This window comes from Phaseolus vulgaris, chromosome 1 (genome assembly GCF_051622355.1).
Source record: "Phaseolus vulgaris cultivar YP4 chromosome 1, ASM5162235v1, whole genome shotgun sequence".
Taxonomy (NCBI): Eukaryota; Viridiplantae; Streptophyta; class Magnoliopsida; order Fabales; family Fabaceae; genus Phaseolus; species Phaseolus vulgaris.
In genome coordinates this window covers 48,444,228-48,468,984 of record NC_143498.1, presented here as the reverse complement: position 1 = coordinate 48,468,984, position 24,757 = coordinate 48,444,228, and the positions used below count along the sequence as shown (strand labels likewise).

Genomic DNA, 24,757 nt, shown 5'->3' with positions numbered 1-24,757 from the left:
CCGTTGGTTTGTACACATAGATATTTAATTCCAACACAGAAACGTTGTACTGATAGGATTGTTTCTCTATGACAAACTTAAAACATATCCATATCTTAACCATCAGTCAAATTATTTATATTTGTATATATTTTAAAAGTTATTCCCATGCTGTCAATTCTAACTTCTTGCATAAATGGAATTTCAAATATTATGTACATGGTTCAAGTAAAAACAAAACTTTGTAAATTATGAGAAAATAAGTATTCAACTATATTAAGTAATAATTTTTAATTATCGTGGAAGACAAGTCAATTACAGTTATTAAATTTAAAATTTAAATCATGTGTTTAATTAAAATATTACGTATATTTTTAATTAAAAAGATGTAAAATCTTTAGAAGAGCATGCTAACTTTTAAATTAAATACATAATCTGAACCATTAAATAATTGTAATTATTATTATTTATTTCTAATAATGACTAAAATTCTGATTTAACACTCTTTCTTCTCATACAACTGTTATAATTAAACGGTTATTTCTCATGGTATTTTTTTGTACAATTTTTTTAGCATCTTTTATTTATCTAAGCTTCGAATAAAACAAGTAATAAGATAAAGTGTCAAATATCACACCAGAATCAGGGTTTGCATTTTTTAATCTCAGACAGTAAGGGACTAGGAAACAAGAAAAGCATTATTATATTTTTGAAGAAGAACGGTGGTCACGAGATATTTTCCAATTCCAAATAATTCAAGTTTCTGTCTCATATCCTTTGTTGTTGTATATCTATTAGTTGATTCAGTGGTCACTGTCGTATTATCATACATATTTTCACAACTGATATAATAGATGATCTTTAGAATCTAACTTTCAATTATATTTTAAACGGGTCTCATCCAAGAGAACCCATTAAAATAATAATTAAAGGAATTTACAGTGATTTCCCTATTAATCATATTTTATTTCCTAATATTTTAGTATCAAGAGAAGTATTATTAATAATAATATATTTTTACTACAGGACATTTGTAACATTTTCTTGATTTGGACAAGTGAAAAGTATTTAATTTTATGATTTGAGAAAGGGGACGCAAGGCAAGGTATATACTGGTCACAACACAAAAGGATCCTTTAACATTTCATTCATGAAACTTTTTCCTTTTGGTCACGAAAGAAAGGGAAGAGAAGAGAAGAGAGAAAAGCAAAAAAGAAAAAAAAAATCTGAACGCGCGCGTCCATAGCCAGACATTTCATATCCAGGGAGGAACATGCTATTCGTTTGGCGAAGACTATGGACGATCAGAATTAAAGGGTGGTGGGGCCCATAAGTTTGATCAGCATGCTGTTTGGACTGTAAACAAACACAGGTAGCAGCATCACTCGCAGTCTCGTTGTCACCTCCACGCAGATAGCGCCATCCTTCACCGTACAATTCATTTTTCTTTATCATTATTTAAATAAATTTGAGAATTATATATATATTGTTAATACTATATATAATATCATTCCTTCACATCAATGTCACGCTTCTCTCGGCACCTCGAACACAGCACACTCGAACTTTTGGATCTGTTTTTCTGCTTCTGAGAGAACATTCTCATCTTCTCCCCTGAATCTCAAAGACTAAACCCTAACCGCAGGCAAAGATGGTTTACACCATCTCGGGAATTCGATTTCCGGCTGTTCTTTCGCTGCACAACTCCACACTCCGTGGCGATCGCAGGGCAGCGTCTCTTCCAGTTTTTCTCAGAAAGAACAACTTCTCTCGTAATGAACCTTCCTCATTTTAGCCTTATGCTTTTACGATTCCGTTACATTCCTCTCTTCTGGAATTATGTGAGTAGTACTTGCTAATTCTGGATTTTACTGCTTCTTTTTATTTGTTTTTGCTGTTGTTATCTTCTTCTTCGTTGCAGCTGTTATTGTTATGACTAATAATAATGATTATAATAATAATAATAATAATAATATATTGATCATTATTATTATTTGCTTTCTTAAATGTTAAAGCACATGCAATGGCGGAAACTTGTTTGTTTGGTTTTGATTTCGTGTTAGAAGCGAGTGGTAACCTGGTGAAGCTGAAACGTGAGATTCTGGTGATACTGTTTACTTCGTAGGTTGGACTTTCGGGCATTTTGAAATTAATGATGTTAGCGTGCGTGGCTCTGTTTTGTGACTGTGGATGCATCTGTTAGTAACTGAGATAATAGAATTTTTTATTTTTTTTAACTTTTGTGACTATTACTCTATTGGATGAATTATGAGGAGGTTTATATGCGTTTTCATGATTCTTTGGTCATATGCAAATAAAAGAAAGAATGTGAACTTTCGTTGTGTCTGTAAATTGTAAATTAGAATCATAATTTGTACATCGTGTGCTTGCATGTGAAATTCCAACAGTGTCATTGTAATAATTATATCGATATGCGTTATTTGAATTTTATAATATGAGAAGTCACTGTGAGTTGGCATAACTGATAAACCAAACATTTAAAATTATGCATCAGCATTTTATTAACTACAGAAAGAATGTAAATATTAGCTATTGTAATAAAGTCATTCTTTTAGATTCAGTCTAGACAAAATCTGTTTCATTGGATTGCAATGTGGGTGAAATTTTTTGACCTTCATATATGTTTGCAAATTTTCCCGTTACTTTTCTCTTTTCTTGTTTGTTCAGAATATGAATTGAATGATTGAATCATACTGTATAAGGTTTGATGGGGAAAGGGAAATGATCTGTAGTCTGAATGGCTATGATTTGACAAACCCTCATAGTATGAAATTTACTTAATTTTGATTTGTGAAAATGGCAATATATTGATATTTGATTGGTTAAATTATTGATTCATCTGAGTGATATCAATAAAAATAGGAAAGGGAAGTAATGTTATATATCTATTTTACTTTGGATGAACACAAAGTTCAATCTAATTTGTGCATGGCACCTATAAATATAGGCTTTAACACACTTCAGTGATATAATTTATGGTTGCTTTCAGGTAAAATCCTTGCTGTAAAATCTTCTCATGATTCTGATTCCCCGTCTTCTGCAATCGCTGAATCTGATAAGGTGCTTATTCCTCAAGATCATGATAACTCTGCATCTTTGACGGATCAACTTGAAACTCCTGTTATAACATCAGTGGATGCACATGTACTTTTCTCTTACTTGACATCAAATTTGATTATATAATTAATTTTGTGTTTTGTTGTTACGTGCCTTTCTTTGTATCGGGATTGTGGTTTTCTTGTCAAATGCATCTGGATGTATGAAACTTTGTGCATTTTTTGTTGCAAAACCAATGCTTTCTAGGTAAGTTTTTAGCATGGTGTTCATAGCTGATTGTAATTATGAGCAAGAAATATTCTGGAGGATGAAGGGAAAACAGATATAAAAACTCTACTGTTGTGAATGGAAAAGAAAGGAAAATATAATTGTACAAATGTTGTTTTCGGATTGTTACAGATTTATATGCCTGCTTATGATTTTTAGGCTGTAGCTCAAACTGCTCTTAGAAGATTTCTGATATGTGAAGTCTATTTTAGGAGTCTTATTTTTCTCAGATTAGACAAATACGTGTCTCATCTCAGATTTATATGCATGCTTATGATCTTTAGGCTGTAGCTCAAACTGCTCTTAGAAGATTTCTGATATGTGAAGTCTATTTTAGGAGTCTTATTAACTCTAACCAAAGTGCATTAGGAAATTCTATCTATGTGGTTAAATCTTCTAATGAACATATTTAATCCTGCTTTTGTCCTGAATCATGCAAACAGCACTTATATTGTGGTATAGATTCAATCTTATTCGATGTGACTCCAGACCTATTTGATGAGTTTTCTTATATGTAGTAGTACTCTAGATTGCCTATTTATTTTAACTCAACCACCTTTTCATATGGATCTTCAACCTTCATTCTACCAAGCCTTGCAATCAAGGCTCTTTTAAATATCCCTCAAGTAAGAGGGGCTGCGGAGTAGACTGTACATGTGAATGATTGGGTGCTACAAGCACAAGTGACTTAATACCAAAGTTTATCAATCTCAAATAGCAGAGTATATTGGCTAACTCTGAAAATGCTATAGCAGGAAGTGGGGTGCTATTTAAAATAATATTATACTAACTAAATAATTTGTACTACACTTAATACTAAAAAAAATAATCATGATAATAATACATCACAGTTTGCACATACCTTCACCATCATTTTGGGAGCAATATTAGCATAGTAATGTAGTAAAAAATTAAATATGATGGTGAGATTAATACAGGTAGCGTGATTACAACTTATAAATTCATATGATTTGTTATTTTGTTTGCAACTTCTGTTTATTTGTTATTATTAATCTCAAGATTGGATTTCTTGGAGATTGAAAATTTCTTTGAATACTCGTTGCTGAATATATCTTTTAATCTTTTCAGAACCTAGAGGATCTAACCATGGAAGATGAGGATAAATACAACATAGGTGAAGCAGATAGCAGTTACAGACAGATTGAAGATGGGCTAGGTTCTGTTGCATCATCACCAGTAGATGTTGATATTCCAGCCAAGAAGACATCGGTATCTGTTGGCAAGGAAGTAAAGATACCAAGTGTTGAAGCTAAACCTAAGATCATACCCCGACCTGGAGCTGGGCAGAAAATATATGAGATTGATCCATCTTTGCTAGCCTATCGTGACCATCTTGATTTCCGGTAAGTTAACCCCAATATAGGAGAAGCAAGCATTTGACTTTCTAAATATAAACAACAATCACAGTTCATATTCCATAAAACAAATAGAAAATAACAGTAAACACAGGGAGAGACCGCAAGGGGAAATATTATGTTTTTTTCTCAAAAAAACACTACATCACGACTATACTATCCATCAAATCCTTACAGATTGTCAGCTGACACCACCTGTTGCTCTAAAGAGTTCAGTTGACAGTGGTTGTTCAAAATGGAAATGAATTTAACTAGAAAACTAACTGAAGTACTATGTATACGCTGACACAAACCCCTGCAAACTTAGCAGGGATGGAACTGTGCAATCCTGAACTCCTAGTATGTCCATGAGAAGATGAAATTTGGTAGGAGATAATGCTTTGGTTAGAAAAGGTCAGCCATCTGGTCTTGAGCAGGAATGTGACAGGGAAGATAACTTTCCCTCTGGACCAAAAAGATATCAAGCTCCATATGATTAGGGTTATGGGCAAGGAAGACCATACTTAATTGTCACAGAAAACCATAGGTGCAGTGCAGTGACTGGATGTGCTGCTAATGAAGAAGGGATTGGATTGAATGCTTAGTGCAAGGATGCAATATTCAATGTCATGTCCAAAGCTATTAAGCTTGGTGCATGAATAATATTGTAGGTGACCCAATAACAAATTTAAGATACATAGCAAGACCATATTTCTAAGTTTGAAAGAGAACAAATTCTTTCTCATTACATACATTGGATATATATACATAGATGAGTTGGGTATTTTTGGAAATAAACAGCGCCTACTCTAATAAACAGAATCCATTATATTGTGGCACTGTTATGCTAGAAAGAAAAACAGGATACAGCAAAATATATAGAATTAAAACCTATAAATACAGAATTAAAACTAATAAGAATAAAATCTGAAACTTCCTAAAATATCTCAACAATATTAGAATTTGACTTTGAGCTTAAATAAACTCCAAAAGCTAAGTCATTAGGCAAAGGTTGCCCACGTATGCATTTTTTTAGCTGAATTGCTTGTCAATGTGGGATTTGGGTTTTTCCATTAAGTCTGACCAACAAATAGATCTTTGGAGTCTGGTTGTAATTAATGGAGAACATCATTGATTTTCTTTGTTAGAGATATGATTTGATTATGTTAGAAATATAATTTGATTACAATAAATAGGGAAATATTTTCTATTACAAGGTATTGATTTTGTGTACAGATCACACAATTACAAACAATCCTCTCTATATGTTATCATATCTCTAGGTTTTCTCCCCTTCCTTTTCTTTTTTCTTTACCCTCAGCTCTGTCAAGTCTGCCAGCTTCTCTGATGTGACCCACTGCTAATGTGTCATGCAACAAGAACCACTCTTATGCTCTTTCACTGATGATGATGAGACATTCCACAACCTATGTGGACAATTCTTCATAGCTGTTGCTCTTGCTGGACTACCATGTGACCTTGTTGCATTTTGAAATCAGATTTTATTGGGACCCATTTCTTCTACCTATGACATAGTCCAATAGTAGTTATTTGTCTCCACACACTTTTAGATCCTCTCCCATATCTACTTGAGATTCGTTTCCCTTGTCTCACAATCATCCCATTGTGGAGGATGTGGTGGTTTTGGACATCTTCTTTGCTACTACTTTAAGAATTGGGGACATGTTGAAGCAAAGTCTCAAACCAAAACTAGGGTGCAATCTTGGATAATCAATGTGGCCCCAAATTACCAATCCAACCTTAGATATTATTATCTTTGAGCTGAGCATAACTAGCTCCTCCAGATTCGTGTAGCCAATGAAGTTGCATCACTTGTTACTAGGCCAAACTCAATTATCTCATTATCACTAGGCTAGACATTGCAAATTTGCAGTTAGTATGGTTAGCTAATTCCTAAAAGATCCATGTAATAGTTATTGGAAAGCTGTTGCATATCCTTTGTTACCTAAAAAATGCACCAAGTCGTGGATTATTTTACATATAAGGATGAAGGCAATTCCAAAATTGGGCAGGATCGCCATCAGATTGGGAAGTCCACTTATGGATATTGTGTTATCATTAGAGGAACAAGATGCTGAAAACAATTTCTAGATCTAGAGCTGAAGCTGAGCATCATGCCATGGGTAGTAGCTGCTTGTGAGATTTACATGGCTTAAGCTACTGCTCCAAGATCAATACCAAATATTTCCCATTATTAGGTATTAATTTTATTCTTTATTATTGGATCTCTTCTTCATTATAAATAAAGGTACCCTTGTAAGTACAAATCACACAATATAAGCAATCCTCTCTATACTTTATTGTGTATTACCAACTTGCACCTGATAATGGTCCAGTGAGGAGGTAAAAGAACCAATGATAAAAGAACCAAAGATCAACTTACATTCGCTCTTAGAGTATTGTATTCAACTTAAGGCTTGTTTGACAGCGTTTGGTGGTTCTGAATAAGCGTAGGGATAGTGTAAGGTGGGTTGGGATGATTAGATTTGAACCTAGTGACCAGCTGATGGTTGGGGGGTTGGAGAGATTGGGTTTGGGACAAGAGGGAGAAGAAAGAATAGGAGGAATTTAAGTAGAATTAGGAAGAGAAGATGATGAGGATGGAGGTGGGTAGGGGAAGATTGTGAGAAGAAAAATAGTATCGATTGACATGAGAAAGAAGTGGGTTTGAATATTATAAGGAATCTAAATTTATTGAAAATGACATCATTACTATTAGAAATAAATTTTACCATCACTAGTTGGATAGTTAGTAGCATTTTTGGTTGGGGCAGTGGCCAAGAAAAAGACATTCACGGGAATCAAACAGTGGTGGATCTTAGGGATTTGTTGGAATTTTAGATATTGGAGATTGTATTGTACTGGAATCAAGATCTGATTATCATATTGGGATTCTAGCAAACAAATAGAAGAGAAGAACAGTACAAAAGGGGGAGTCTACGAGTAGACTGTTGCATTGAACTGTTACAAAGTTCTTTGTACTATGACTGCCCATCAAATCCTAACAGGTTGTCAGCTGTCACCTGTACAATTGTCAGTTGACCTTAGTTGTTCAAAACTGAAACCAACAAACTACAATACTACGCACCAATGTTCAATTTTCTTCTTATATAGGTTGTTTATCAACAATTTATCATATTGTTCCGTACATTACCTCTGCCTTTTCAAACTCTACCTTCTCTACTTTACCTATGCCTACTTGTACTGTAACTAAATTTACAACCTGATTTTTTAAAATTCTGTTTCTTAATTCACAGTTTTGGACAATACAAAAGATTACATGATGAAATTAACAAGCATGAAGGTGGCCTGGATGCATTTTCTCGGGGCTATGAACAATTTGGCTTCCTACGCAGGTACTGTGCTATGGTTGTTTTTAGAGCTTAATATCTCACATGTGCACACACATATAACATTGTTTCATAAATTATTGATGTCATTATTAAGATGATAAACAGATACATCAATCTAACATATTGCTGATCAATAAACAATATACACTAGATTGAATACCTTAAGAGGACTAAGTTTTGTATAATTGATGAATGCTACAAATCAAAGAACCTTGGATTGAAGTAATCTGGCAAGTGGCAGCTAGAGTTGTAAAACTTAATAGGAAATCCAACTAATAATAAATATTAGTAATTGAAAATTGTAAGAGGCTAGGCCAGATTGAAATGGCGAGCAAGGATAGCTTGGTGAAAAATCATACTTCAGATCTTCAAAACAGAGATTGTGTTTGCGGCCATGAGAGGAGAGAGAAAGTAAACGACTCAGTGAATTAAACCTTTAGTGTTAAAATTTTTAAAGCAAGTAATGGTGTTTTTTTTTGCTCAGCAAAAATGATACGTATGTATTTAAATAAGTGATGCAAGGCAAACCAAGACCTGTTACAATATTAAATCAATGCTATTACAATAGACCAAGACACGATGTCCTTATCATACAGACCTCCTGCTGCAGCCAACAAATCATGGAAATACACTGAATTGCACCCACACTAAGTAATGTCTGTCGCAGTACAGGCATGTTAATGGTGCAACAATAACTGTGCATAAAAGGGGAAATTATGCCTGTATTTCTACACCCTAATTTCCAGTTTTAGTTTATCGATATGGTCCTTAATGACTAGAAGCTTTTGTCTGCAGTGCTACAGGCATTACTTATAGAGAGTGGGCACCTGGAGCTAAGGTATGTTTCTAGTAAACTATTAGTGTTTCTAGTTTTTTGGTTCAAATTATTTTTGCAGTCAATCATTGTATATATAATTATTCATGTCATTATCTAATTACTGTGGTATTCCTATCTGTATTAGCGTGAAAGTTGAACAAATAAAAGAAAGATATAAAGTGCCCCTAGAGGCATCTAAAGTGTTTGATCTGATGTGTACAATTACTATTTTGGAGCACATCTGCCTCTTAGGCATAGTCACTTAAAAGTTAAATTTTAATATATCTCTTAATTATACATTTGTTAAGTATAGCAGGTTTTAAGTGCACTCAATCAGTACATATTGCATTGACTGTTAGCCTACTTGAATATCTGTAAGAATTTAAAAAAACATGTTCATATATATGACAGAGTTAATTTAGGACTTGATGGACTTCTCTACATTGTTTGAATGAACTATGCTCTGAGACTTACTCGTTCATAAAGTGGTTAAATTCGAACATTTACTTGGATTACAGAATCTATTGTGGTAACTGATTGTTTATATAATGATAATAATATAGCTACTTGAAGGTGAAAATGCAGTTATTTGGTTAAATTGGAAAGACTTAATTTATAATCTACCATTAATATATGATTTAAGCAGCGGCCTCTATCTCTTTCCATACTATATCATTCTATATTTTTCTTAAGTTTGGAGAAAATAAATATAGGATTGATATCCCTCATGTAAAATACACACATAGGGGTGTTTATTTATAGATCAAAATAATAACAGAATCAGTAACATAATAACAAAATAATATAAATTATGGGTTAAGCCCGTTACATTCAACACATATTATATCATTCTATATTTTTCTCATTAAGTTTGGAGAAAATATTGTTTGGATCAATGTTATCAAATGGTAGTTATGGTGGTGCCATAAAGGTATGGCATGGTGGTTTTGTCCGTCATTGCCATCTGACATCGTTTGGATGTTGTGTGTGTAGTGTCTTTAAAGTCGAAGACAATTAATCAATATATATATCTGTTTTTTAATTTCCTCTCTAAAACATTATGGATGTTATTGATTGCTTTTCAGTCAGCAGCATTAATTGGAGACTTCAACAATTGGAATCCAAATGCAGATGTAATGACTCGGGTATGTTATCTTTTATTGGTCTTCAAAGTTCATACATGTGAACTTCAGTATACTTTTTTTTTTCATTAATAAGCCCCTATATGTAAATAAGAAGTTGAACATCTTGTGGTTTCAACTTCCTATTCTTTCCTCTGTTTGACCTAGAATCTAACCTTCTCTCTCCCTTGTTCATTTCCTTTTCATTTTCTGCGTCTCCACCTAATTAAATTAGACGTGTATTATCAAAAGAAATCTGTTTCTTTCCTGTTCTATGGGGACCATGGTGAACTGGCAGAGGTAGCCTTAGGTTTATATGAATTTGTTCAAGATCTGTGATTCACAAAGCACCATGATAGTGGGACCATTTTGATGTCTACTTCAATGCTTGGAGGACCAAATTGAGTATTTACTTAAAAAGGGAAGAAAATGGAAATATCCTTGAAGAAAAACTAGGTATGCGGTAAGGGTGGTCATGGATTGGATTTTGGGTAATCCAATCCAAAACCAAATATTTGGATCAGATTCATAATCCAAATCCATATTTTTTATAAAAAACAATTTGGAAATCCAAATCCAAATATTTGGATTGGATTTTAAATCCATATCCATATTTTTATAAAAAAAAAAAGTGAATTGTATTTTAAATCAAAATCTATGTTTTTTAAAAAAAAATTAACATAATATTAATATAATAATATGTAAAAAAGTTGAATATTATATAAATATTAAGAAAATATAATAAAATTATGATTTAATAAAACCAAAAAAAATTAAAGATGACATAATATATAAATTCTTAACATTAAAATACATCTACCTATAATACTTTAATTAAACTTTGAAAATATTATATCCATTTATTATGTATAAAATATTGGAGCAAATAAAATTATAAAAAAAATATATAAAACTTGATTGCTTCATGTGTGTATGTGCGTGAGAGAGAGAGCAAATAAAATTCCAAAAAGTGAATAAGTGGTGGAGAGAGGTGCAGGAGAGAGAAAGGGAACCACAAATGAGAGAAAGTATAAAAAAGTGGTTTCACCGGAAATCTGGATTTGGATTCGAAATCTGGATTTTCCAATTTTTAAAATCTGTATAAACAAAATGGAAATCTGATCTGAAAATATAATAAAATGTGGATCAAATTAAAAACTAGATTTAAATAAATGGATTTTTAATGGATTAGAGCAGTGCAAAAGTGGAGCACTTTATGCCCACCCCTTTGCCTTCCTCATTATAGATGGCTTTATGGATCACCCTTGAAATAATGATGGGTAGAATGGATTTATTAAAAGTTATAATTCAAACAGAAAAATAAAAATCTATTAGTTTCTTATGACAATAAGATTAAGAATTATTTGCTGTATGCGTATTGGTAACTTTTGATGGATGTAATTATTGCTTTAGTTATGTTCAATATTATAGTTATGCAATGACAATTATTTTATTCTGCTTCATGCTTGTGCAATGCTTAATTGTCAAAGATATAAAACAATTCATATGCTTCTGCCTAACTGTTTTAGAGAGTTGGGTTTGCTAATTGATTTGTAATCTCATTCTTGTTCGTATTCCATGAAGTCAAGGACTTTCATGAGGAAGGCATGTTAGAGATATAAAACCATTCATATGCCTCTTTTCAATATATTGAGCTTTTTGACAAGTTAAATCTTAACAATAATAAATTGAGTTGTCACTAAATGGTCTTCAAAAAGCCTTATTCAGAAAACAAGCTGTTGTAACTGGCAATATATTGATGATGCTTGGATAATCAGTATGTTAGGATTCAATTGCAAGGTATGGATGAGTCCCATGATTAAAGTAGGGGTGGTCATAATAACTACTTATAAAATGTTTGACTATAACTATAATTAAGTTATTATAAAATAATCAGTTAAGTAAAAGTGGTTTACAAAATTAACTATATATGGTGAATGGATATTATAACCAAACCATATTCAGTTTTCCATTACTGGTTTTGATAATGCCAGTTTTAATTTTAAAAAAAACTGGCTTAAAACTGATTTATCAAACCAAAACAGGTTATGGTTTGGTTATACTATCCACTTTTTTCATGTACTGGGGATAAAACCATATCTTACATATGTTTTTTTTATGAAATCCATGCTAGGCATCACTATGAAATCTGATATCTCAGCTAGGCCAATACTCCATAAATCTTACATTAAAGATAGTTTTAAAACCGTATAGAAATAGGAGATACCCTTGATTTTAATTTCTGTATGTCCAAAATACACCGGTTCTACCTTATTTTATGGGCTGCAATCCTAACTAACTGTAGTTGACTAATTACATCCTTTTCTTATTTATATCTACATATCTAAAGGATGAGGGAAAGAAAGAAAGGAGACTCTTAATAGTATTCTATTAGATTGATAAATATGGAGTTCATTGCTGAGTTCGAATCTCCACTCATGACCCATCGGATGATATCTCCACAACCCTGCATTACCTACCTCTGCTTCAACTCCAGTTTGTCATTTTCTGTGAATTAAATGACAAATGGGAATTAAATTTGAATGAATCATGAACTGGTATGCAGAAACTAACTCATGGTTCTCATGGAAACCAACTAGTTTGGTAACACTGGATCCCCCTCCTCCAACCACCACCAAACAAAAAATGATTTTGTTAGAATGATGTTATTTATTGTTTTAATGGATACCCATTCCTGTACAAATGCATTTTGGATCTGAATGTGATTGTTACAAATCTTACATGCTCCTTGTTCTTGATAGTGTATATCTTTGCTTGAACTTAATTGACAACTGTATTTGCTATTGACAGCCTTTAAATGTTGTAATTTTTACTTAACAGAATGAGTTTGGTGTTTGGGAGATTTTCTTGCCAAACAATGTGGATGGTTCACCACCAATTCCTCATGGTTCTCGGGTCAAGGTAATTTTTTTCCTAAATAAAATATTATTTGATAGATTTGGATAGTCTTCATATGTTATCACAATCATTGATAGTCTTTATTTTTATTTCTTTATTCAAACAGGTAGTGAATTCTATATCATAGCTAATTTTTTTCTAAATGTATGTTTTGGTTCCTCATATTCGTTGCTTAAACATTTTTTCAATTAATGCCTTCCTTTTTATGAAGAATTTCACTCTAAAAGAAGATAAAATTGGTTGTTGTCAGAATCCCTTGATTTATGCCACAAATAATATTTCCTTGTACACTTTTAATGACATAAGTAGGAGGATTAATAGGTTGATAGTATATTTGATATTTATTGTACAGGTATATTTATTGTATAGGATCATTGATCCTAAATTATAGGGTTTAGGATATTTCCATGTACACTTTTAATTACATAATTAGGAGGATTAATGAGTTGATAGTATATTTTATATTTATTGTACAGGTATACTTATTGTATAGGATCATTGATCCTAAATTATAGGGTTAGGTTATATCCATAATAAATTAGGATTTTCTGTCATTAAGTCTTTGTATTCTATTTAAGAGAAATTTCTCTTCTATGAATAATATCAGAAACAAATTTTCTGACATGGCATCAAAGCTCTAAATCCTTGGGAGCCTATGTAATCTCATGCATAACTTGCATTGCTGCAAAACCACACCCCTTTCTTTCCTCTGCTGAATTCATCTGTGTGGGCTGCAATGCTGCATCACCACAACCCTTTCTTTCTTCCACTGTATTCCTTCTAGGCCTGCATTGCCATACTTCAAACGTAAAAAATGTTTAGAAAACTCGACCCACCAGAGTTCTTAATGGAGGAGATTCTAAAATTAAGGGGGTTGCTAGACACATTAACAAAATCTGCAAACTCAGGTGATTGTTCCTTAGCATTCGCATGTAATATTCCTTACTCCTATGCACTCAATGCCTTAAATTCCTCAAAAGAAGGTGTTTGGGTAGTTTATTGTGGAGCCACAAACCACATGACTCAATCATCTACTGGTTTATACTGGGTTTATATCTTATAGACCCTATCCAAGCAACTAAAAAATTGAACTTGCAGATGGAACTTTTATTGCAGTGGCTGGAAAAGGAGATATTATGATAAACCAGAATCTAATTCTGAAGGATGTTTTGAATGTCCCCACATTATCTGCCAATATGATTTCTGTTCCCAAGCTTATAATGGATTTACACTATTTGGTGTATTTTAATCCTACAACTTGCCAATTTCAGAATTAGGGAATGGAGAAGGTGATTGGACTTGCTAAGGAAGACAATGAACTTTACCTTCTAGAGGATGCCAACAGGATGCATAGCACTAAGTGTCAAATTCCTTTGTCTTTGACATCAGAAACAACTCTCTCCAATAAAGAAATTTATTTTGGTTATACCAACTTCGTTTAGGTCATCGATCTTTCAATACCATAGAAATTATGTTTCCTAATTTATTTCATAAAGTTGACATTAAAATGTTTCTTTGTGATACTTGTGAATTTGCAAAGCACAAACATGTTGACTTTCCCTCTATTAATAAAAGAATTATTGTTTCCTTTGCATTAATACATAGTGATATGTGGGAGCCCTTTAGTATTCCTAACCTATCTAGGGCTTATTGGTTTGTCATCTTTATTGAAGATTGCACTCGAGTGTCAAGGGTATTTCTCTTGAAACAAAAAAGTGAAGTGAGCCAAGTTTTCAAAAACTTCATCCAAAAGATTAAAAATCAGTTTGAGACAACCATTAAAAGAGTTTGTTCAGATATTGCCAAAAAATAATTTAGCCAAACATTGTCCTCCTTCAATGAACGAGGGATAATTCATGATTTTTCTTGTGTGAACACCCCACAACAAAATGGGGTAACAAAATGAGAAATTGGACATCTCATAAATGTAACTTGAGCCTCTCTTTTCCATAAAATTGTACCACAACAGTATTGGGAAGAAGTTGTCCTTACTGCTACCTATTTGGTTAATCGTCTACCCTCCATAACACTAAACAATAACAGTCTCATTTAACTATTTTCCAAAAAATTTTGGACTTAAGGACAAAAAATTATATTGTACTGTACCTCCAGTCTTTGGCTATGTATCCTTTGCCCGTGTTCATTCTAATCTTAGGGAGAAACTTGATCCTCGAGTTACTGAGTGCATATTTATTGGTTATTCACCTACCCAAAAGGGATACAAATGTTACCACCCTCTACCAAAAGGATTCCTTATGTCTTGTGGTGTAACCTTTGATGAATATACACAATATATTCATCTTTATCTTCACGGGGAAAGCTCATGCATTGAATATAAGGATAATTCATTCTTAACAGAAAACCACATTCTCCCAAAATTAAGTCTCATTAATACTTTGTCTATTGGGTCTATACATAACCATCTACTGAGTCTAGTCATGTCCTTTCTCTTCTCCTATTCATTCTCCTTTTGTGTCAAGCCCAAAGATAACTAGAGAACAAATTCAGAAACTCCTAAAGCATGGTTTGGCAAGTTTACTACCATAATGGAGTTTGCAACAATTTGATGTCACAAATGCTTATCTGCATGAAAATCTTGAGAAAGAAATTTATATGGAGGTACCACTTGGGTTTAAAGCCAATGATGGAAAGATGTGTAAACTAAGGAAGACACCTTATGGATTGAAACAAACTCCTAAAGCATGGTTTGGCAAGTTTACTACCATAATGAAGACCATGGGGTACTAGCAAAGCCAAGATGATAAGCATTTAGCTTCAGGGGGAGTTACTACATTAATTGTTTATGTAGAAGATATAGTCGTAACTGGAGATGATCGGGCAAGAATGGAAGCCTTAAAAAACTGTTTGATAACAGAATTTGAAGTTAAGGAGTTAGGAAGATTGAAATATTTCTTGGGCATTGAAGTGGTACATTCTCATCATGGTACTTTCATCTCACAACAAAAATATGTGTTGGATTTATTGGCTAAAACTGGTAAATTATGATCCAAACCAGTAGAGATAATACCCATCAAATATGTGACTCCTTGTTTTATTTTTTTGTTTGTTATGATTTTCCATTTCCATGTGTGATGCTTCGAGAAGTGTACGAGTTTGCCATGAATCGTGAGTAATGATGGAAACTGAATCGTGAATTCAGATTGGATTCATGTCACTATTCAAGCTATGAAACAATTCACCTACCAATATGTATCTAGAAAGAAAATTTTCAAAACGAATCACAATTCGCATCGTGCGATCCTTACGGTTCTAGCTACCATGCATTTCATTCTATTGTTGGCAAGTTGGGAATGGATGACATTCACTTACCAACTTGAGGGAAAGTGTCAGAATCCCTTGATTTATGTTGCAGATAATATTTCCATGTACACCTTTAATCACGTGATTAGGAGATTAGATTACATTCCATAATGAGGAGGATGGATTGGCTGACAGTACAACTGGACCGTTGATCCTGACTTATATTGATAGATTGTATAAGTCTTTGTATTCTATTTAAAAGAGCAATTGTCCTTTTAAGTATAAAGCAGAATGCTCTCAGTTTTATCACAACTCACTAGCAAGTGACATAGGATATCTGAGAATTGTCCTCTATAATTTTCAAACTTGCTTATATTTTTTTCTAGAGAACTTTTTACTTGGATAATCATACATGTTAAAAATTCTCTGTGAAGTATGAACTAAATATCTCAAACATATATTTGTAGATCCGCATGGATACTCCCTCTGGAATCAAAGACTCCATTCCTGCATGGATCAAATTTTCTGTACAGGCTCCTGGTGAAATTCCATATAGTGGAATATACTATGATCCCCCAGAAGAGGTAAGTTTCTAGGTTTCTTACATCTAAGTTTAAACTTAGACAAAGAGATGACAAATCTAAATATCTCTTTTACCTTGCATTTGTTGAGTTAGAATTGTATTTTTAGCCTCTCTCTTGATCTACTCACAATGATAATGACAGTTTTGTAGTATTTTTAAGTCATTGCAATGTTTTCTTACATTAGGAGAAAAGATGTATGCAATTTCTCTTTTTAATTATTTGTAAATATAAAGATAGAGAAAAGCACAATACTTAACACTGTTTTGGCAGAATGCAGGATCATATTGAAGGTAGTCCAGTTAGTGTATCAAATAAAAAATATTTGTTGATAGCAATAACTCCAGTTATGTTTGAATTTTTTACCATGCACTTCTGTGTTAAGTGGTTTTGTTTTTTTACATTTACAGGAAAAATATGTGTTCAAACATCCACAGCCAAAGAAACCAAAATCACTTAGAATATACGAGTCACATGTTGGAATGAGTAGTCCGGTGAGATCATTTTTCTTGTGTATGTAAATCAATAAGTGATCTATTTCCTTTTCCTATATGTATTGCCTTATTTTAAAGTCAACAATTTATTACATCATAAAGTTTTGTCATTTTTTAATCATGATTGACCAAATGTCAAATGACTGGACTCCCTCCCGCAACATGTTATGATAGCAGCCTTTTCTTCTCATAGACACTAGTCGTAAATCCTAATTAGTTATGGGAAAATTTAAATGGAAATAACAGTCAAGGAAGAAGGGAAGATTATGCAGGTTCTTCCCTCTTCCTCCTTGCATATTACTAACACAAAGACAAGTGATTACCATTAGAGCACTGTTGAGTCATTGCTTCCAAACAATGCTTCTCTCTGGGCACCCTATTAATGACTGAGTATTGGACTGTGATTATGCAAAAGAAACCAAATTGAATTGCACTACCAAGTAGATACCACCCAAAATTAGAAGGTTAGGAAACCAGATACTGAAGTTACTTAGCAACTGACAACGGGAATAGCTAAGTCCTTGATTTATTTATTGATTCCCCTATAATTTGCCTACAGTATTTACTTGAACAGATCTGCAAGCCTGACCCTGTCTAACAGGTGGTGAAATGTTACAAATCTACCAACTGCGGTCAGCTTCCGAAGTAAGGGGGCAAGTCCAAATAGACAAATAAATCACCATTTAAAAATAGGACGACATCTATATTTGGTCCTCTAGTAGATTGAAGCACTTGCCATCCAGGATCTCATCTCAAAACAGACCTACATTTATAGTGTTTTTCACCTCTGCCAACTGAAAAGGGCAATAGGAAAAATTAGGATTGAATTTCAGAACTTCATCCTTGTAGACATTGTTGAATTTCAACCGGGTGGTGCTGCAAGGAGTTAAGATAAAGGGAATATTAGTTAGCAACCACTAGAGAAGATAGGGGTGGAAGAATTCATCCCGAGATTTAGAAGATTTGTAACAAAGGAAGGACCCTTTGTGAATAAAACTGTTCAGTTTATTTGTTTGTTTTTTATCAATTTCTTATATTTCTTTCCAAGGTTCATAACTAGGCTCACTTAAAGACATTCGCAGGATCCCTTTTTAATTTTATTATTATACTATAAACAAAATATAACCTATCTAGAAATTTCAAACTGCAAATGGTTATCTGTGTCCTAGTTTTTTTAATTTTGGTCGTCAGTGTGAAATATCTTAGCATTAGCAGAAGTAACAGTAGTAATAGCTGAAATATATCTTACCATTAACAGAAGTAACACTACTAACAGCTGCGCAATGTATTAGTTGTTATGTGCATCAACACTGCAAATCTGGTAAAAGAAAACTTAATTCTTTACTGAAGATTTATTTGTAATGAATGAAGACATTGGTCTCATTTGTACCGTCGGTGTCATTTGAATTTAAATAATAGAATAGTTTTTTAGTATTAGAGATAAACTTGCAAAGTTCCAAGAAAAATCTATATTTAGAATTTCAGTTCTTTTTCTACCATCAACAATGTTGTGTGAACCATGTGCAGGAGCCAAAAATCAATACATATGCCAATTTTAGAGATGATGTACTACCTCGCATTAAAAAGCTTGGCTATAATGCTGTCCAGATTATGGCTATCCAAGAACATTCTTATTACGCCAGCTTTGGGTAACTCTTCAGTTTTCTTTCTTATTATGCCAGTTTTGTGCAGCTCTTCTGTTGTCACTTTTCCCTTGCTCCCAAATTGCTGATTGTCCCTATGAGATTCATAAAATAACCGCCATCAGACAGTTTTGTGCGCTATACTTCTCGCTTCTCAATTAGATATTGTTTTTCTCTTAGTTTTGATAATTTGATTATAGTAATAGTGTTGTGCATGGTGCAGGTACCATGTTACAAATTTCTTTGCACCTAGTAGTCGATTTGGAACCCCAGAGGATCTTAAGTCTATGATAGACAAAGCCCATGAACTAGGACTGCTTGTTCTGATGGATATTGTACACAGGTAATGATTATTCTTTATAAGTTACTATTCTTTTCCTTTCTTTGTCAATATCTCTATTTCTTTCTTTTCAACCTTATCCTCAAATATCATTACATGAATGATATTATTTTTATTTTTTAAGGTTTTATTCCTACAACCTTAGATCTGATTGTTAATACATTGTGAATGTAGTCATTCATCAAATAATACATTGGATGGGCTAAACATGTTTGATGGAACTGATGGTCATTACTTCCATCCTGGGTCACGAGGTTATCATTGGATGTGGGATTCTCGCCTTTTCAATTATGGAAGCTGGGAAGTAAGTGCCGGCCCCAGAGAATTCACAGGCTTAGTTCTGATAATATTTCCAATCATGACTCTTCTATACCTTTTGGACAATAGTGAGTGACTGACTTTAACTCTTATTTTAGGTATTAAGGTATCTACTTTCAAATGCGAGATGGTGGCTGGATGAATACAAGTTTGACGGATTTCGATTTGATGGTGTTACATCAATGATGTACACTCATCATGGATTGCAGGTACACTCTAATTGGATTTTGTGTTTGGCCTCCTAAGTCTCTTGGTATTTTAAGATTACTTTTTCTACATTAGTTCTTAGTAAAGTGTTCAAGTATTGTTGGAGTGCCAATTGAATTAGAAAAGGGAGAAATTATAAATATCATTAAGAATTTTATCAGAATGTTGTGTAGGATTGGACAGATTTATTGCTTTCATGAGCTTGTTTGTTTATTCTTACTCTAGATATTTGAATCTGTCAAGTATTCTGAAAATACAAGGACAAACTTATAAAACTAGGGCAAGAGTAAAAGGCATGTGTATTTAACCACAACAGACTAAATAAAAGAGCTAATGAAGCATAAAACTGTACTTATCAGAGAGAAAAATTCTTTTTGCATGTTATATGTGTGAAGTAGTACAGCCCCCCTAAAACTGCAAACCATGCAAAAGCGATGCAACTTGTACAATTTGATGGATCCATGGGAACTGATGTATCATGATCATGAATATGACCTGCTTAACTGAAATGATTTGATTATACAGTTAGATAATGATGAAGATCTTCCCCTGTCATCTACTCCCACTAAAAACATTGAACTTGGAATTGAGAATTCTCCTTGTAGTGATAGCAATTTCAACAAAATTGATTTTTACCATTTTAACAACTAATGAAATATATTCTAACAGTGGTTAGACTTTGAAGCAAAGGATTCTATTGCACTTAGGGATTCTTTCTTAATAATCATTTTACTTTTTGTTTTGTATTATTGAATCTTGCTGTAGGTAGCATTCACTGGAAATTACAGTGAGTACTTTGGTTTGGCAACTGATGTTGATGCTGTGGTTTACCTGATGCTGGCTAATGATCTCATTCATGGACTCTTCCCTGAGGCAGTTACCATTGGTGAAGATGTATGTTATCCTCTTGAAAATTTTAAATCAATGTACAACTTTAACATTTTATTCAAACTGTTTAGGAGTTGAGTAATTGTCATCTCTTGATTTTGGTTTGACTTTCCTTGGTCAAGTATAGATGGTTGTGTAACTGTTGTAAAGAAAAAGAAAAACAGCATGGTGATTGAACTTGAACCCTCTATATGACTCAATGAAACTGGCAGTTGACTATTCAATTTGCTTTCCATTTGTAGGTGAGTGGAATGCCAACATTCTGCCTTCCTACACAAGATGGTGGGGTTGGTTTTGATTATCGCCTGCAAATGGCCATTGCAGACAAGTGGATTGAGATTCTCAAGTAACCTTTACTTTTATTTTGGAGCACAAATACAGCATACTGTATAATGAACTTATTTGGATGAGCTTCTCTGTAAGAACTTCTAGGAGAAAATTTGAAATTAGTTTCCCCATAAGCTAAAATTAACTTATGCACAAGCTAATTTGTAGCTAATTCTTTGTAGTGGAATAGATGCAATATCTTTTGTGTCTTAACATTGCAAGTGTAAATAAAAATTGTGTCCCTCCGGGTGCAATTGTTATTCAAATCCTTAACCCTTTTAAACTCCACCTCATCATTCCATCTCTATAGGCCACTGTCATTCATTCTTACTGTTTGCTAGTAGTGTGAAAAGAAATCCATGTTTGATTTAAGTGATGTTCTTTTTGTGTAGGAAGCAAGATGAGGACTGGAAAATGGGTGATATTGTGCACACACTAACAAACAGAAGGTGGCTGGAAAAATGTGTAGCTTATGCTGAGAGTCATGACCAGGCCTTGGTTGGTGACAAGACAATTGCATTTTGGTTGATGGACAAGGTGTTTGTCTCTTCAATATATTGTGTTTCTCGCCTATTTGACACTGCATGCTGAATTCAAGTGCTTATTTACAGCATATAAATAAAGTCTTGCTTGATTACAATAAATCTTATGGAAACTTCTTCTCATACGCATTTTGTAATCAGCTTCTGATGTTAAGTATCAGTTTAGAAAGAATCCCTAATATAGCATCGCCCAATTCTCTGGCTGTTTCTTGAATTCTTTTGGTTCCTACTTTGCTTCTGTCGAATCATTTAAGGACACTTGTTTCCGTTGCATAAAGTGTATGGCTGCAGTTTGCAATTGAACATTTATATTTTACTAATATTCTGTTGCCTGCTTCAGGATATGTATGACTTCATGTCTTTAGACAGGCCAGCTACACCTCGTATAGATCGTGGTATAGCATTACACAAAATGATTAGGCTTATTACCATGGGACTTGGTGGTGAAGGATATTTAAATTTTATGGGGAATGAGTTTGGTCATCCTGGTAAGCATATTTGATTACCAAGACATTATTTGGGTAGAAATTCAATTATGACATGACTAGTTGGATTTGAAGTTTTCAAATTAAGTTTTGCTCACTCATTGTTGCTCTGTTCAGAGTGGATTGATTTTCCAAGGGGTGAACAACAACTTCCTAATGGCTCTGTAATTCCAGGGAACAACTACAGTTATGATAAATGCAGGCGTAGATTTGACTTGGTAAGTTCTTGGTTCATTCAGGACCTTTGCAATAACTAATTTATGTTCCCACTGTTCAGTGTTTATTTATTTTAAGTTTTCAGTTAGATAAGCTCTGTGGCAAAATGTGTTTATCTTATTACTGATGAATTATAAACCATGCAACTTTTTCTTTCTTCATTTTTATTCTTTCTTTTAGGATAAATGTACTTTTTTACAGGACAATTTTCGTTCAAATACTTAGTTCCAAGTATTTTATTTGGTGATGGCAGTTAGATGAAGTGGAGTATGGAATAATTCGTATTTTTCATTAGTTCTGTCTTCCGAACTAGTCTTCTTGTTGGATTAGACTTTATTTTATGTTTTTCTTTTATTGGCTTCATGAGCATAAGCAGTGGTAATGGAAAAGTTCTCTTTCCGCATCTTCTTTGCTATTGTTGATTGTTTACGTTTTCTTACAAACCGTTACAGAAACAATATGGATCCCTCCTGCATACAAATATAAAGCATGTTTCTTTGTTCTTAAAAATTACTAAACAGATTTAGTGACAGTTACTAAAGTAAGATAATATAGTTGGACCGTTGAAATGCATGGAGTAATGGAGAAACTAGCATATGAATTGTTTGTGATGTGTACATCTCAGACATTGCATGCTATGAAAATCAAATGAAGTTGTTAACAGTTAAAGACATGGAGTGATAAAATGAAACTATGTGTCGAGCTCCAGGTAGGACAAGATGTTTATATATTGAACTGAAAAATCCAATAAAGATTATTGCCTGATAGAATCTCAGTTTTGTGGGCAAATCTATCAAAATATATGTTTTGTTTTGTTTTATATCTACACTACTTTGACATCAAACAAAAACTCCATATACTTATTAGGCATGTTGTTCAAAAGTTACAAAACTTACCGTGTATTTGCTTAATCAGGGAGATGCAGACTATTTAAGATATCGAGGGATGCAAGAATTTGATCAAGCCATGCAGCATTTAGAAGAAAAGTTTGGTGTAAGTGTTGGTATCTCTATGTCTGTTATTTCCTATTTAATGAATTATCCTAATGAATCTTATTTGGATGGTCATCTAACTTTGCTTTTATGGCTATTCCTCATCATTAAAAATAACACGCATAAGTTTACTATGACCATCGTCAATAACCATAATAGCAGTAATACACTTGTGAAAGCACAGATATTTTAATTTGTTTTTTCCCAAGCCAGTTTCGATACACATGGTTGTGCAAGCTAACTTTCATATTTACAGACTTTTAACCTAGGTTCGTTAACTGTACTTACCTTTTTGCTGCAGTTCATGACTACTGAGCACCAATATATTTCACGGAAAAATGAAGGTGACAAAGTTATAATCTTCGAAAGGGGAAACCTCGTCTTTGTCTTCAATTTTCATTGGAACAACAGCTATTCAGATTACAGAGTTGGCTGCGCAACCCCTGGGAAATATAAGGTACATCATCCGCGTGTAGTGGATACTATCATACAAGAGTACTACGGAGACTCGAATATGACTGATACTGATATTATTTTCTCTTTTTATTTTCCAGTGTTAGAGAATTTGTTTCATAATGGGTTATGCTTTCCTTTTTCCAGATTGTCTTGGATTCAGATGATGCCTTGTTTGGTGGTTTCAATAGACTTAACCACTCTGCTGAGTACTTCACTTCTGTATGGGACTTCTCTAAACTTGTTTTTGAGTGTGCACCATGCTGAGGCATGGACACCGAAGTGTCTTGTTTGTATTTTACTATTCGTATTCTTATACATTCTTGCGGACCTGATTTTAAGGTTTTGACTCTTGGTGATTTTACAGGAAGGATGGTATGATGACCGACCTAGATCCTTTCTTATCTATGCACCTTCTAGAACAGCAGTGGTTTATGCCCTTGCAGATGATCTTGAACCAGCCTTTCTAGATGAAGTTGAACCAGCCCTTGCAGATGAAGTTGAACCAGAGCCAGTTGATCCTTGATGAGAAGCTTCTGGGACGAATGCTACAAGTGCACAATGGCAGCAGTACATCTCTAGTGAACCTAGCCAACCAATGTCTGGTTGTTTAACCGGCACTGAAACACCAAAGAAGCATACTTGAAGTGGAATAAGTGGAGCTCTAGTTAATCTTTAGTGAGGCAGGACACTGGTCTAGAAATCTTGTACATGTGCATTGCTAGGTAATAAGTTAAGATATCACTCCCATCTTTCTGTTTTTACTTTTTAGGATTCAATGTCATGAAATGCATAAGTCGCATCAAGATTGAGAAATGTGAATCAACGAAGCTTTCCTCTGCGAACGAACCTTATACTCGATGTACGTATGCACATGTCAATCTTCATAGTGTTTACTCTGTTCAGAGTTGGAAGCTTCCAAAGGACTTTTACAGTGGGAAATTTTGCAGGAGGCTTACATAGGTGTTTTACTTTGGGGTCTTTATTTCGTTAACTGTCTCCTTTATATTTAAAAGTTGAGATTTTGCGATGCCTAACCGTGTAATAAAGACATCATACTGGTCAAAAAAGAAAATAAAAAAGGGTCGCTCATTCACTCC

The 24,757-nt window shown here is 33.6% G+C and overlaps 1 protein-coding gene across 9 annotated transcripts; it reads left to right on the top strand.

The window, feature by feature from the left end:
- Positions 1-1,012: 1,012 nt before the first annotated feature.
- On the top strand, positions 1,013-24,757 carry LOC137814547 (1,4-alpha-glucan-branching enzyme 1, chloroplastic/amyloplastic). 9 transcript variants are annotated; one of them, XM_068617344.2, is made up of 23 exons: positions 1,013-1,351; positions 1,625-1,751; positions 2,990-3,144; positions 4,414-4,688; positions 7,958-8,056; positions 8,849-8,891; positions 9,956-10,015; positions 12,833-12,913; positions 16,639-16,755; positions 17,163-17,246; positions 18,774-18,895; positions 19,113-19,232; positions 19,404-19,533; positions 19,646-19,756; positions 20,520-20,648; positions 20,885-20,988; positions 21,362-21,506; positions 21,852-21,999; positions 22,114-22,214; positions 23,128-23,205; positions 23,506-23,661; positions 23,805-23,879; positions 24,025-24,757. In XM_068617344.2, the coding sequence occupies exons 2-23, from the start codon at positions 1,631-1,633 to the stop codon at positions 24,181-24,183; spliced, it is 2,613 nt and encodes an 870-aa protein (XP_068473445.2). In that variant the 5' UTR covers positions 1,013-1,351; positions 1,625-1,630; the 3' UTR covers positions 24,184-24,757. The 9 variants fall into 9 exon arrangements, with proteins under 9 accessions (XP_068473445.2, XP_068473444.2, XP_068473447.2 ...); XM_068617343.2 differs by having other exon boundaries at positions 1,077-1,410; XM_068617346.2 differs by having other exon boundaries at positions 1,118-1,351; positions 2,990-3,060.